We start from the raw sequence: 16,356 nt of genomic DNA, 5'->3' as shown, positions 1-16,356 counted from the left end.
CCAAATGTCCTTAAGTGTCTAAAAGTCTTATAACACAATAACAAAAGTTTATGTTTCTTACTAGTGAATAATTATAGGCTACTATGCTTCCATATTCTAATTTAAATACGGGGAAAGGGGGGGGGGGGGTAGATTTGGTTTTGAAACTAAACCTGATTGCGGTTTCAGCTATAACCACACAAGGGGTAAGTCTGAAGGGGCATTTGCAGATGCGCAGAGAGTGTTTGGGCCGTTTTGGACTAGTTGGGACTGTAACCCGTGCTGGTGGTTGCTAATAAATAGCGATGGCTGTAGGACCGAAACCAAAACTTCTCCTCTACAACAATATAACTCCAAGCTGCAATAAGTATTTACATTTCCCACATACCCTGAAAGTCATCTCCCCTCCTTCTCCGTTATCTCCCTCCCGCCATGACTGGAACGCCATGTCCAGCTAACCCTGGGAAATCATTACAGAACATACGGAGAGGGTCGTGTCCTTTTTCACAACATCTGTCAGTGAAATGAAGGAGGTTAAGAAGTATAATGAGATTAGAGGATTTAGGATGGAATCCTAATTTGTTACGAAATCACCTTCAGCGTTGGACGCAGTGTTACCTATTACTTATGTATCTTTATTAGGTTCTAGGCTGCTGATCTGCGCGGGAGATGAGACCTCCTGGCGTGCAGTCAGGGTAATGTGTTACCAGCGATGCCATTCCTCTAATAATACTCCAGTGTTTCTATTGCGTATTGGCAAACCTTGCAGCTTGGACGTCCTCCCAGCTGCGACTTGGTTGGGAAACAAGAAACATTTTAATTAGATACACACGTGAAATGTGATATATCTTTATTTCTGCACAACCTTCTAGATATCTGGTAGGCATAAGTCTATGTACTTGCAGATGGGCCGTATACGGCTGATGTTCTCCCAAAAGTATTTTTATATGTTTGTGTAAGCGCAGATGATATCCAGAAGCGGACTGGGAACGGTCTGTTGGGGTCCACGGATAGACGGGGGTGGGGATATTAAGAGGCTTTTGATTTAGGTTACAGTGATTTACTGATATACCGACATTGGACATTGTCTAAAGGGGTATGGGTCATAGGGTCCACAGAAAATAGTTTGACAGTCAGAAGTCGACCACTATTGGTAGACAGTCAAAAGGTCTACACGTGACAGAATCAATTGGTTGACATGGAAAAGGTTTTTGTGTTTTTGATGTCTATATCGACATATGTCTACAAATTCAAAAGATAGGCCAAACGCTGATTGGCTGAGTGCCTATTTTTTTGAATTTTCAAATTATGCCGCCGCTGTCCGCAGTGTCCACTCACTCTGCGCTTCCCAGACACTGCGGACTGCCCGCTCCGCCGCTGCACCCACGGCCCCCAGGCGATTCATGCTGCCTGGACTCCTTGCTGCCCATGTACCACCTGCCTCCCCCTGTATCTGTCCCGGACTGCCCGGGGGGGGTGGGGGCGCCAGAGACTGTTTTGCCGGGGGGAGAACATATTCTAGTCACGCCACTGCCTACATTACTACTATTTAACTCCTGCATCTGATTGGTGGTTTGCTGAGTTACTCCAAATAGGCAACAGGGGATGAACTTCAGTGACTTAGGGGTGCCAAATGTTATCTCACCGCCCCCCCCCCCCCCCCCCCCAAACTGAAAACTTTCTGATACCCCCAGCATTGGCACATACTGTATAATGTCTCACGGCTCACCAATTTCTCTAATTAGTAGTAAATTAAGAGGCCTTTTCTTATGTTAGTACCGCAAAACAAAACAGAGCTGCCTCCATTTTGTGTCGTTGCCGACAAGTGCAAGTTCAAGTGAAACTAAACCCCAAAAATATGGCACTTAGAAAAGCATAACTTGCGCACTGTACGGTACCATATTTTTGTAAACATATATGCCACATCTCTGGTTTTATAGCACAATGTTCCCCATTCAGAAAGGACTATGCTGCTGCTGCGTTGGGAAAGAATACAGCGTCGGCCATCTTGTTTTCCGATGAGGGAAATAGATCCCACTAGACTAGAAGTATAAACCGTGCTGTACTCCCTTTCACACAACGGCTTTTAATAACTCTAGCACCGCCAGTAGAGTAATATTCCGCCACGTTGCTTCCTCAGGGGACCCTCGGCCTATTAATATCAAACTTGTCAAACACCGGAGCTGCGGAATGAAAACCCTTCAACCGTTCTTGCAAATATTATGACAGGTGCCTTTGTGTTTATGTATTGCGCAGATTTATTCACGGCCTTTGCATAGCATGATTGCTGGTGATGAATGGCTTGGCGCAGAGGCTACGTACACCTGTTAGGGGCGCTCCGGAACTGTACACGTGCGAGCGAGGCAGGGGGCTACATGCCCGCATGTCACTAACACTGAGGCAGACATCACATTATAAACAAAGGTTCCCTGACGGCGTGCTGACAGAACTGCGGACCATGCAGAAAAAGCGCATGATTATGATGGCGCTGCATTATTATGGGCAACCAATTGCAATCTTCTTATTTATTTAACACCCTCTACAACAGTGTTTTTCCACCACTGTCCCGTGTCACACTAGTGTGCCTTGAGCTGTTCTCAGGTGTGCCCCCAGATCTAGAGATGCCCAACCCAGTTTAAAGCCACCACCAGTTCAACTGTTATTTACTGGTCTCTTCTTTTCATGTAAAGAGCCAATGTATTTTATTTTTGTTACCTGTGGGGACCAGTGTGATTGTTTTTTTATATGGGGGCCAATAGTTTTTTTTTTTTTTTTTCCTGTGGGGGCCAATTTGTTTTGTCCTGTGGGGGCCTGATGGTGTGCCTTGGCAATTCTAAAATCTTAGGCCCTTATTTTGATCGGCACGGTACGGCCCGCGTGCGGCCGTACCGCCGATGTTTTTTGTCTGCACATGCGCAGAGGTCATTCTGCGCATGTGCAGCCCCCTTCGCCGCAGACGGATTTCGTCCGCCGCAAAGGGGGCGTATAGGGGCGTGAGGGGCTTCAGCCCCTCATTTCCCTATGTGTACGCCCCGCGTTTCATGGGCGTTCCCATGCAAACGCGGGGCGTATGCATGGTAATGAGGGCATGACGCCCTCATTACCATGACATGGGGGCGGAAAGCTGACGTCGCCGGATGTCAGCTTTCAGCCCCCTTACAAGCTCCCACACGGACGATTGTCCGTGTGGTCTGAGCTTGCGGGAGCTGCCGCGGCGTGCGGGCCTGCCTTCGATGGTCGTCGACCATCGAAGGCAGGGGGCAGCTCCCACCATGGTGGAGGCGTAGCCTCCACCATTTTTGTGCGGATCGCCAGCCGTCCGTGTATGGACGGCCGTGGCGATCCGTCCGGTGGGCGGCCCTTGGTTTGTGCGGTCGGAGCCCCGTGTGCGGCTCTGACCGCACCAACCAGAATAAGGGCCCTACTTAGTGTGCCGCAAGGTAAAAAGGTTGAAAATCACTGCCCTAGAAGATAGTAGACCGGATCTGATTGGTTGCCCATAGCAACATTACATGCAAAGTCTAATTCCCATCTTAGTTAATTTCCCCCAGCGTCCCTTATGTGACACACGTTTCACACGGCGCCGATTGTTTTTCCTATGGATAAATATGCACTTTTCACCCTTTTGCGTTTCTTTGTTCCCTGTTTTTCTCCTGCAGATTGTGGACGGTAAGCTGTGGTTCCAATTGGACTGTGGCAGCGGCCCAGGAATCCTGGGAATTTCTGGCAGGACGGTTAATGATGGGAACTGGCACTCAGTCTTTTTGGAGCTGAATCGGAATTTCACAAGCTTGTCGCTGGATGACAGCTACGTGGAGCGTCGCAAAGCGCCACTTTATTTCCAGACCCTCAGCACTGATAGCTCTATTTATTTCGGAGCTCAGGTGCAGGTGGAAAATGTCCGAAGCCTGACTGACAAAAGGAGTACGCAGGTCTTGGGAGGCTTCCAGGGATGCCTGGATTCAGTCATCTTGAATAACAATGAACTGCCACTTCAGAACAAGAGGAGCAGCTTTGCAGAAGTGGTCGGCTTGACTGAATTAAAGCTGGGCTGCGTGCTGTATCCTGATGCTTGTGAGGGGAAGCCGTGCCAGAACGGCGGGAGCTGTGTCAGTGTGCCATCTGGTGGTAAGTACACCTCACTACATCTTATTCCCATTTTATTTCATTGAAGCTCAAAATGAAGATTACTGTTGCATACAGTGTATTCTATTAGGTGGACCAGGTTCTGACATTTTTATGTTGGGTTTTTCTAAAGAAATTGAAAGCACACGTCTGATTGGTTGGTAGCCCTTACAGCGGCATTTGCCCTTGCTCAATTTTACATGACTATCTCCCTTTAAAAAAATTAACAACATCGCCCCCGTGCGAACGAATAGCTGCTGCAAATGTACCTGAATAAGGTCATTAATTAGGAAGAGACTATTGGCCCAGTTCTGAGATATATGCAAACGCAATGGGCTGCAGATTTTTGCAGCGCACCCTAAGCCACGGCCCGATTGAAATGCTGGGGCCGTTTGGGGGCGGGGTAAGTGGCAGCGATAGCCAGTGGTCTAGTAAATTGGAGCATGTCTGGATGCAACTGCGGGGGTTACTCAGACCAGGACTGAAATTAGGTTTTTCATCACCCGGGGCAAGGCAGTCATTTGTCTACGCCCCCCACCCCCCCCCCCTGCATGCACGTATGGGTATCACATACAGCACCAGAGGCGTACGACCGACTAGCCCAGGGCTGGGCAACACCAGCCCTCCAGATGTTAATGAACTACACATCCCAGGATGCTTTGCATTAGTTTTGCTATGTGGCCATGCTGAAACTGATGCAAGGCATCCTGGGATGTGTAGTCATACCTCCCAACAGTCCCGATTTTAGCGGGACAGTCCCGATTATCAGGGCCTGTCCCGCTGTCCCACCCGCGGGCGGCAGTGTCCCGTGGTGTGGGGGGGCTGTTGGGAGTCCCCCCTGTCAGCTGCTAAGCAGCGGGGAATAAACGCTGTGCGCATGCGCACAGCATCTATTCCCGCAGCTGGGGGCATGGCTAGAGGCTCACAGAGCCTCTGGGTCATGCCCCCATAGCGGGAGAGCCGCAAGTATAGGCCACGCCCCAAATTAGGCCACGCCCCCACGTCCCGCCTGCTGAGCTTCCAAAGTTGGGAGGTATGGTGTAGTTCATTAACATCTGGAGGGCCGGTGTTGCCCAGCCCTGGTCTAGCCCCTCCCTCACTTAGTGGCGGCACTGCTCAGATGACCAATATTCTAAAAAAGCAGCAGTGGATCAGAGGCGCCTCTGACCGTATTCAAAATAGGCGGAAACCACTTCCTAATAATTTACTTGTTTTATCTCCGTATTTAAATGGAAACACAAAATAAAATAAATGTTGTGCACAAAATAATTCCTTTGCTTGTTACTTACGAGTGAAGTCACCACAATGTACCCCATCCTGCCTCTCCACTACTCTGTCCTACCCCCTGCTCTGTTCTGTCCAACCTCCCGCTGCTCTGCTCCAGGCAGACCTAACAGGAGTATTATATACTGTACATTCTTCATGCAAAGCCGCCATTACTTCCTTCCAAGAGTCTGGAAAGGAGAAGAAAAGGGGGGGGGGGGGGATTTCTTCACACTTTTCTCGTTACGACATATGGAGATGCGATTATTTATTGTTCCTGCAGATAAAATGTCAGAGAACAGCAGTCTTTATTTAATGTTGTATGTTTGAGATGTACACAGTGCCACCTAGTGTCTGCTGGTTAGAACTTCACTGCAGAAACGGCGCCAAGTGTGACAGCTGAGATCAACTCATTTGTCTTCATTATAATTTATTATAAGTGATAATATATGTAACAATGGTTCTCTTTGTACCATTTTTCTAAATTATAGGTAGGCCACGCAGAGAGCTCCAAGTGCCACGTTATCCCTTTGTCAGTGTCCAGGTCCACAGTCATTAGGTTGATAATTATTGGTCTACTTTGATTAGGTCGACACCTAAAAATGGTTGACCTACAATAGGTCAACATTAACAGGTCGACACAAGCAAAAGGTCGACTAGGAAAAAAGGTCACCACAAGTTTTTCGTGATTTTTTGTTTTTAAACCGACTTGTTTGTATTTTATTACCAGTTATTTCTATAGCGCACACATAGGTCAAATGGACAAAACCATGTGCACTGCAGGTGGGGCAGATGTAACATGTGCAGAGAGAATCAGATTTGGGTGAGTTATTTTGTTTCTGTGCAGGGTAAATACTGGCTGCTTTATTTTCTTTTTTTTTATTCAATAATTTTTATTGATTTTTCACACACAAGACAGACAAACAGATAGACACGGCAATATACAGGTGGTATATATCAGGTACACACTTAGTATAGTGCAATCATACAAAAAAGGAGACAAATATCTATTACAGGATATAGGGAATAATTCCCATATAGATTTTACCTACAAAAATACCCGAAGGCGCCATTCGGGTAGCTGTCCGGCATAAAAGGAGCGCAGGAATATACATATAGCGGTCTTATGATAGCCAAATGGACAAACCCCTCTATCACATAGTGTAAACTAGATCTATGTGTCCACTGCAATCAACATAGGATAGTAATATTGACATGTCAACCAAGAACTAAAATAAAAACCCCTAGAGCAACCCCCCCCCCCCCAATTAACCCCCCTCCCTGTATGACCTAAACCCCAACTCAGGTATACTTGGATCCCTCAAATACTACCCAATGCTCCCCCCCCTACTAACTATCTACGTGTGTGTCCCCCCCCCCCCCCCAAGATATATAGGGACAAAAAACGAATGACCTTGAACGGAGCTTGCACTGGCTCTCCCACCAGGAGCTTATACAGCTGAGCTGCCACGTATAATACGATTATGGTCAAAAAACTTAGCAGGATATATAGCTTCAATATGAACATCAAAATCAGACACAAGCAGAATAGGATTAGATAGCATGTAACACGGTTAATAATATGAAGTGATCACATTCGGACATGGCCTTTTCATTAGGGAAGGGAAGCACATCTTTAGTCAGGCCAAGCACAAATGTCCTGGTATGGGATAATTATGGTGCTAGTCCCATCCCCACAAAGTCCAGAGTACTCATCAGTAGACTCACTGCGTGTAGATATTGGAGGTTTCAGGGTATCAAGCAGGGGCAATGACAGCCATATTATGAGCATCCTGGCGATCCCACAGTACTGCAACATGAAGGGACAGCGATCCATCAATCCAGAGAAAGTTTTAGAAGGAAATCGGTTTCCATCGTATGCACGTGTTACAGGCGTAACAGGATTGTTATAAGTAAGCAGAATAGACCCATCACCAGCTTGGGGCATATCAATGACGTGTAAGAGGACAGGTATATTCACATACAAAGCTGTATCATTTGTATGAGAGACATGGGTACAATAATCAAGGAGAGCTGTTTTATTTTCATCCTTCCCATGTGCAGGAGTATAGAGAGCAGAAGGAGTTTCTATCTGCGTAGCTGGTGGGTGTTCAGGAGTTAGGGCTATAGCCCCGTCTTCGCCATCAGAGATAGCGTTGCCCTTCTTGTTTCCCCCTATCACACAGCTACATACATCAGAGGGAAGTTTCCTCAGCATGTCTTCAGGATGCGCAGAGTATTCTGCAGTATAGCAGGCAGGCGTACCGTCTGTGTTCCCTCCATCTCCCACACCAGAGTTAACTGCGGGGGAAAAAGTATCTAGGTGTAACATCTCCAATTTGAGAAGGAGCCTCTGGGTCGATGCCTGAATACAGCTGAGGATATAGGAGGTATCCATCGTGCACCGAGTTTGCCACGCACCTTGCACAGAGCGGGTGATCAAGGAGTTTCCAAGATGGCCGCGGCTGCACCTCGCCCCCGCCGAAGCCGAGTGACAAGGGAGCGCTCAGAAGGATCCGATCTGTATCAGCAACAGTGCCCGCAGGCTAATCAACCAGTTTTGCAGCTCTGTCCAAAAGTAAACAGTGGATCTCACCCGCTAAGCCCAGCTCATGGGTGATTGACAGTGCAGTCCGGGGCGTCCTAAGGAGGGAACAGCCGCTGGTAATGTCGGACCGCAAATTAAGAGGGACACAGGGTAATGACATCCAAGTAGCCCCAGATGGTACAGGAGAGGTTCCACAAGCCTTTAAGTCCAATTGAAGCAAGTAGCGCTGCATAAAAAGGATAGATCTCAGGATTTTCGTTGGGAGAGCCAGCAGACACGTCTACTCCTGTTCACCTCAGGCCACGCCCCCCCGACTGCTTTATTTTCACACTGCAATATAGATGTCACTTTGAAGTAAAACCCCACCCAAATCTAATTCTCTCTGCACATGTTACATCTGCCCCACCTGCAGTGCAGCATGGTTTTCTCCATTTGAGAAGGAATTTACCTTTGCCAGTGAACCAGAATAACCCCCAGATTCCACAGCGCTGTGCAAAGTATAGTTGAACATCCACATCAGTCCCTGCCCCAGTGGAGCTTACATTCTATATTCCCTACCACATATACACACGCAAATTCATTCTGGGAGTCCATTGACCTACCAGTATATTTTTGGATAGTGGGAGGAAACCGGAGCACCCGGAGTAAACCCACGCAAGCACGGGGAGAATATACAAACTCCGCACAGTTAGGCCCATGGTGGGGATAGAACCTATGACATCAGCGCTGTGAAGCAGTAATGCTAACCATTACACCGTCCGTACTGCCCTGTATATATAACACATGGTGAGGATAGAACCTATGACATCAGCGCTGTGAAGCAGTAATGCTAACCATTACACCGTCCGTACTGCCCCGTATATATAACACATGGTAGGGATAGAACCTATGACATCAGCGCTGTGAGGCAGTAATGCTAACCATTACACCATCCGTACTGCCCCGTATATATAACACATGGTAGGGATAGAACCTATGACATCAGCGCTGTGAGGCAGTAATGCTAACCATTACACCATCCGTACTGCCCCGTATATATAACACATGGTGGGGATAGAACCTATGACATCAGCGCTGTGAGGCAGTAATGCTAACCATTACACCATCCGTACTGTGCAGTGAACATGGAGGGGGAATATAATAGTGTGCACTGTGAGTCACGGGAGGGGACGTTGTACACAAATATATTTATATATTTATATATTATACAAAACTGTGAAAAGCCTGTCTTGTGTCAACCATGTCCATTTGGTCGTCCTTTTGCTTGATTTGACCATCTGTCAATGTCGACCTAGTGTATGTCAACCGTTGTCAGGTGTCGACTTAATCTCTGTCGACCAATAGGGGTCAACCTAGTGGCTGTTTAACATATTTACCATAAAGTACACTACAAGCCCCAGCATGCACTGGACAGCCATTGGTTGCTTTATCCAGAACTATATAGGTGCCATGAATCCCGAGAATGCATTATAATATTCACAATACAATAACATTATTTGCCAGTGTTAGAGATGCATAGATAACAGATAAAACGATTAATATGTGCAGGCTTTATATTAGTGTAGACCATGATCCCATCACATCCGGGGGGACATGATAGAAACTTTCACATATATCAAGGGTTTTAACAAGGTACAGGTGGGAGACATTCTTCACAGGAAGAGGAGCAGCAGAACACGAGGACATGCACTGACACTGGGGGGAGAGAGGTACAGGTGGGAGACATTCTTCACAGGAAGAGGACAGAACACAAGGACATGCACTGACACTGGGGGGAGGAAGGTACAGGTGGGAGACATTAGTCACAGGAAGAGGAGCAGCAGAACACGAGGACATGCACTGACACTAGAGGGAGGTACAGGTAGGAGACATTCTTCACAGGAAGAGGACAGAACACGAGGACATGCACTGACACTAGAGGGAGGAAGGTACAGGTGGGAGACATTCTTCACAGGAAGAGGAGCAGCAGAACACGAGGACATGCACTGACACTAGAGGGAGGTACAGGTAGGAGACATTCTTCACAGGAAGAGGACAGAACACGAGGACATGCACTGACACTGGGGGGAGGAAGGTACAGGGGAAATGTGAGGAAGAATTACTTCACAGAAGGAGTAGTAGATAAGTGGAATAGCCTCCCATCAGAGGTGGTGGAGGCAAATACAGTAGTACAATTTAAACATGCTTGGGATAAGCATATTGATATCCTTACAAAAAAATAAGGATCAAATATGGTTTGAGGTAACGGGGGACAAAAAATCGTCAGCCCCTGGCTGGATGGAGTGCGCTCCATCTGTAGTAGGGATGTCCATTGACACTATTGCCATCGATAGTCCAAACTACCATCAATGGTCGCATACTATGTGATGTATGACAATCAATGGTTTTAACTATTGATGGCCATCCCTTTTTTTTTTTTTTGGACTGACTTGCCCGTAGGCCAATCAAAATATCTGATTTGCTGAAAGGATTCTGCAGAGATGTACAGCAAGTGGATCTGCACCGTAATCTGAGGCGTGCTTTACATTCTGCATTCATTCACAATTCCTGGTATTGCAGTTCAGTGTGCAGGCAGCAGGTGTCACTATTGAGTCATGCAGTAGAACAGAACAGTAGTCCTGGCCCCTGTATTGCAGATACATATGATGACGGTGCTGGTTTCACTCTATGACGGTCAGGGATATTAAGCATGTTTAAAGTTCCTGATCCCCCAATTCCGGGGGCATTGCCCAGTCTGTTGTATGGACACCTTAACTCGTCACTTTTTTTTTTAATAAAGAAAACTGCCTCAAATCAATACAATAAGAAGTTGATTTGAGCTACATCGTGTCCTGCACTCCATCGTGGCACCGAGCATAACCAATTCCTTCCCTAAAGGTCACACACACAGTGCAATATTAGCTTACAATTTTCACTACATCGTCAAAATCATAAGGAAAGAGCCAAAATCACACAATACTTTCCCTGTGCGGCCCTACGCGGTTGGTATCCTAAGGAAAAATGGACTGCGTGGGTAAGGCAATTCTATTGAGGTTATTCTGGTTCACTCCTTCTGGCAAATTCCTTCTTAAATGGACAAAACCATGTGCACTGCAGGGGGGTAGATGTAACATGTGCAGAGAGAATTAGATTTGGATGAGTTATTTTGTTTCTGTGCAGGGTAAATACTGGCTGCTTTATTTCTACACTGCAATATAGATCTCACTTTGAAGTAAAACCCCACCCAAATCTAACTCTCTCTGCACATGTTACATCTGCCCCACCTGCAGTGCACATGGTTTTGTCCATTTGAGAAGGAATTTGCCAGAAGGAGTGAACCAGAATAACCCCCTATGTCTCATACAGTGTATTTGGCCACAGACCAAATCGCACATAGCCAAAATCGGATCTGTGCACTTCAAGGGGAAATAGCCCAGTCATAATCGGCCTTAGCCAGAATCGCATTGTGTGTATGCCCCTTAAGAGTTAAACTGTTCTCGAAGTTTTTGTGTGTTTGAATTTTTGGAATTTTAACCACAATGTTCACAATAGCCACGTGTTTGTCTTCCTGCAGCTGCTGTCATCGTGGTCTACAAATCCAACACATTTTTGCAGCAGTCCCCAGCACCCAAATCTCCATCTTCCCGGCCCACTTCCTAGAGAAGCATGCGGGATTACAGCAAACTGCAGTGCCGCGTGGAGTGGGCGGGGCTAAATGATGCAAAGTTGCATCATTTATCTCAGTCCCCTACCACATGCGATATGTCTTATGCAGCCCTTTTGCATACGATATATCGCATGTGATGCCAGCAAAGCCTGTCTGGCTTGGCTGGGATTCCGCAGATCTTCCCTACTGGCTATGTGACTCGAATTGGACCTGTTGTCAAATGCATGCGATTTGGACATTTTTATGCGATTGATCGCTGTAATCGCATAAAAAGTTACCAAATTGCATGTACATCACCCTAGGGCACCTTAACTTGCACTGCAAGCTAAAACCGCCCAGTATGTGTCGGCTACATGCAGATGCAACCAGTATCTACCCTTCATGCAAACATACCATAAAAAGCAATTACGCTTCCCTTGCAGTGCAGTAATATAACAAAATAAGTTTTTATCCTTTCAGCAAAGCAGATTTTGTGCAAAGCCTCCTTAAAAAAAAAATATTTTTATTTTAATGAATTTTATCTGTGTATAAATGGTATTATATCTAAGCCAATAGTCACACGGCAGCAGCCTTTCATCTCACTGGGATCCATTCCCATCAGGAACACTGCTAAGAATATTGCAGCTTACGATGTAATAAACTGATCCATTTCCCCACATGTGTAATTACAGGCTATCAGTGCAGTTGCCCATCTCAGTTCCTAGGCAAGAACTGCGAGTCTGAGATCACAGCGTGCTTTCCCAATCCCTGCCGGAATGGAGGGTCATGTGATCCGATTGGGAACGCGTTTATCTGCACCTGCCGGACGGGCCTGAGAGGATTAACGTAAGTGCTTGTTGATTTCCATATCAAATTGGTAACGCTTTGCTAATTTCTGGCACGTTCTCTGTTTCGGACGAGGTATTAAATGCAGGAAATAACAGCAGGATATATCGGTCGGCATTCGCAAAGATAATTCATGTTAAAAATAACTGTTCAATGTGCGTGATATAATGACCTTGGTGAAAGGGAAATATATACAGTATATGAAGTTATAGCTGGGGAGTGTTCTAGTTTCTCCATTACCATATGTGATTTCTTATGGATCAATTAATCACAAATTACTTTTATAATAGCCTGTCACAATTCTGGTGCAATGGTAAGAAATTAGATGTGTTTCACATGACATCTGGTATTTGCGTATACAGATGTGTCCTCATACATCCAGCCCCAATACGTCCCACAGCGCGAGATGCTTGGTCTGAGTGAGTAAACAGATCCCGGGCAGCTCTGGTAACACTTGGCGTCTTTTTTGCCAAAAATACATCCTAGTTGCAACGCAGGAGGTACGACTTCACCGTGCTGAGTAATGTGACATACTGTATGACACTTGTATATTGTGTACGACTGAGTCTTTAAATGGAGCAGAACATATATTGTATTGGTAAAAAGCGGCAACCGTTATATCATAGCACTTCCTGTACAGACTCAGAGACTCAGTCGCACACAGATATACAATTTTCATATATCACTTGACTCGGCACAGTGTTCTGGTCACATTGCATTGCCACTAAGACACAGCTTTGTAAAAAAAACTCAGCAAAAAAGACGCTCAGGGGTTTATTTAATAAGATTGGGAGTTCTATTAAAGATTGGATGTTGCTATGGGTAACCAATAAGATTCTGTCTATTATCTTCTAGAAGGTGCTAAATAAATAATAAATACTGTAGATTCTGATTGGTTTCCCAACATTTCATCTGAAATAGAACTCCCATTTTAGTAAATTAATCCATCAATTCTAGAAGTTTCTTACGCGACCTGGTGCACCAAGTTTGGTGTGACTGCAGCCAAGGTGAATGTGGACACATCTGTAGTATATTTTGACTGTAAGCTCTTTGGCTCTCTGTTTCTGTGATATCTGCTCTTGATCCTGAATGGTCTCCAAGTTCAAGTTCTTTTTACCTGAGGTACACCCTACTCCAATCTTCTTGCATAACTAAATATTGGCACATACACATAGAGGACCTTATTCTGGTTCACACGCGGCGCTGCGAATTTCGCAGCGCTGTGCTTGATTTTAAGCCCGCCGCTCGCCTTGCCTCCCGCCCCCCTTCGCACAGCGAATTCAGCCTCACAGCTGCGAATGGATGTTTTGAATATAAAGTGAGGACCACATCATTTGATGGCCACGACCATCGAATTATGTGGAACATGCACGCAAAACTAAGACACTCTCAGGTGTTTTAACTTTGCGAGCGCCCTGTGCGGGAAGCAGGTGGGCAGCTGACATCTGGTGAAAAGGCAGAAGTCTGTGCTTGAGCATTTTATGTATAAAAGTGCCAGTGTTGTTTTTTTTTGTTTGTTTTTTAAATGGCTTCACTCTTTAAAAAATTTCTACTCTAGGTGTGAAGATGATATCAACGAGTGTGAACGAGAGGATTGTGAGAACGGGGGGACGTGTGTGAACATTTTTGGGTCATTCTTCTGCAATTGCACTCATGGATACGTGGGACAGCACTGTGGCCTACGACCGGTGGTGGTGCCCAACATTCAGGCGGGACATTCCTACGTCGGCAAGGAAGAGCTGATCGGAATAGCCGTGGTCCTGTTTGTCATATTTGTCCTCATCGTCCTTTTCATAGTGTTCCGCAAAAAAGTATTCCGCAAAAACTACTCCCGTAACAACATCACGCTGGTCCAAGACCCAGCTACGGCTGCCCTGCTGAACAAAACCAACGGAATTCAGTTTAAAAATCTCCGGGGTGGTGGAGACAGTAGAAATATTTACCAGGAAGTTGGTCCACCTCAAGTTCCTGTTCGCCCCATGGCCTACACTCCTTGCTTTCAGAGTGATTCTAGGAACAACCTGGATAAGATGGTTGATGGCCTTGGCGTGGAGCACCAGGAGATGACAACCTTTCACCCGGAGTCTCCTCGGATACTGACAGCGCGAAGAGGTGTGGTGGTATGCAGCGTGGCCCCAAATTTGCCTTCTGTGTCCCCGTGCCGCTCTGACTGTGACTCCATCAGGAAAGGACCATGGGATACCGGACATGATTGTAAGTTTCAGTCTTTTAATACAGAAGTATTGAGGGGGGGGGGGGGGGCAGGTTGGGAGGTCACTGTTTCAATGGATTCTGTGCATGTAGGCACTTCAGAGACAGGCTGCGGGGGACCTTATTTTGTGTGCAACACCCCCAATGCTCCAACTGGGTTTGCATTGATAAATTGTCGTCAACAGTCAGCCTACAGATGGACCGCATTTCATTCAGCCATCACCAGGGGGCACACACGCACAAGATTTTTCCCCAAAAATGTAATGTGGGCTAGGTGAAATGAGAGAGATTGCTAGACTAATGAGGGAGAGAGGGAGATTGCTGCTATGTCAGGGAGTCTCCTGCAGAATGCAGGAGTGGAGGTAACTATGGTGTAACAGTGTAATGTGTGCTAGGTGACATGAGGGAGATTGCTAGACTAATGAGGGAGAGAGGGAGAATGCTGTTATTTCAGGGAGTCTTCTGCAGAATGCAGGAGGGGAGGCAACAATGATTAAAATCCTTCTGAAAAATGTCCTGCCGGAGCGCTTTCAGTACCGGTAGATAATAACAATTGGATATTTATAATGATGTATGTCCTTTCTAAGATGCGGGATTAGTGTTGTCTGTATTTGCGGGGTGTGTATGCAACAGTAATGTGCTTTCTCACTTTACCGTTAAGGCAAAGGCCTGGATGCGGCGGAAGAAATGACATGCTTTGTGGGAAGCACAAAAGGAAGCAATTCTGAGAACCAGTCCCTCAACTCATTTCAGTCCGACTCAGGGGATGACAATGGTAAGAAAATCCCAGCTTAACGTGTTGTTATTTCAAGTTATGTCTTGTTTCTGAGGGTGTTTGTTCTCAGGGCCTACACTGCCTCTTTGCACCTGCATATACAGCGCTGTGATACCGTATGCAGCTCTGGTGGTGCGGTTGTTGTTTGAGAGGTAAAGAGTAGCAGTCATCTTACACGAACGGAGGCAGCCATCTTGTGGGCTGAGCTAACATGGCAACAGAGCCTGACGGTTCACAAAGAACAAGGGACACCAGGGAGGTGTGAGGCACTATGGGCTGTCACTGCTAGGATGGCTGCACTTTAAGCTTGTCCCTTCAGTCCCGTGTAGAAATAAATAAACCTGACCGCAAACTGTGCCTAGAACACGGGCGGTGGGGACTTCTATATTGCAACAGCCTGCTGCACCTAATGATGGATGCAGCACTTCCCAAATATGTCTGTAATCTAGATGTGTGGTTCCCAATCTAATCCCCAGTTCCTCATTGAAGTAGATAGCAAGACAAAAAAGTTCTAATTGCTTTAACATTATTCAATGTCTTTGCTTGGTAATCTTCACCTTGGCCACCACCCATTCTGGCAACTCATTGCCCACATTCAGTAATATACTGTGGATATCCTCTGGCTGGCTGGCCATGAAATCCAGAGATGCCAGTACAAGATCCTACCATGAGGGTGAGGACAACACCAGGTGGTCAGCCATCTTTGTGGCTTACATAGTTGCCCCACTTCCTGTGTTATGCCAGCAGGTTCTTCGGCCCCTTTGGCTCAGCAGGAAAATATTTTATAGATTCATTTAAAAGGCTAGTGCTCTTTGCCATCCACTAACTTGTTTCATGACAATTGTCCTTTTTATTTGGGTGCCTTCCTTTATTCTGTTAATTGAGTAGCAGGTCAGCCCTAGTGGACTCCTCCAATATAGGGGAGAAGGTTGTGTATGAGGGCTCCTGCCATGATGATTTTGAGATGTTCCTCTTCGGCAAGCA

General features: G+C 46.3%; 1 protein-coding gene across 7 annotated transcripts in view; it reads left to right on the top strand.

Moving 5' to 3' along the window:
* The window catches only part of FAT3 (FAT atypical cadherin 3), a 475,518-nt gene that overhangs the window by 446,212 nt on the left and 12,950 nt on the right, over positions 1 to 16,356 (top strand). For all 7 annotated transcript variants that reach the window (XM_083170147.1, XM_083170145.1, XM_083170150.1 and 4 more), the window contains 4 exons: positions 3,639 to 4,107; positions 12,233 to 12,386; positions 13,945 to 14,600; positions 15,259 to 15,372. In XM_083170147.1, coding sequence (XP_083026273.1) covers positions 3,639 to 4,107; positions 12,233 to 12,386; positions 13,945 to 14,600; positions 15,259 to 15,372 — 1,393 coding nt within the window. The remainder of the gene's footprint in view (positions 1 to 3,638; positions 4,108 to 12,232; positions 12,387 to 13,944; positions 14,601 to 15,258; positions 15,373 to 16,356) is intronic.

Source organism: Crinia signifera, chromosome 2 (genome assembly GCF_055691185.1).
Source record: "Crinia signifera chromosome 2, ASM5569118v1, whole genome shotgun sequence".
Taxonomy (NCBI): Eukaryota; Metazoa; Chordata; class Amphibia; order Anura; family Myobatrachidae; genus Crinia; species Crinia signifera.
Note: the sequence above shows the minus strand (reverse complement) of the source record. Positions and strands in the feature narration are given on the sequence as shown.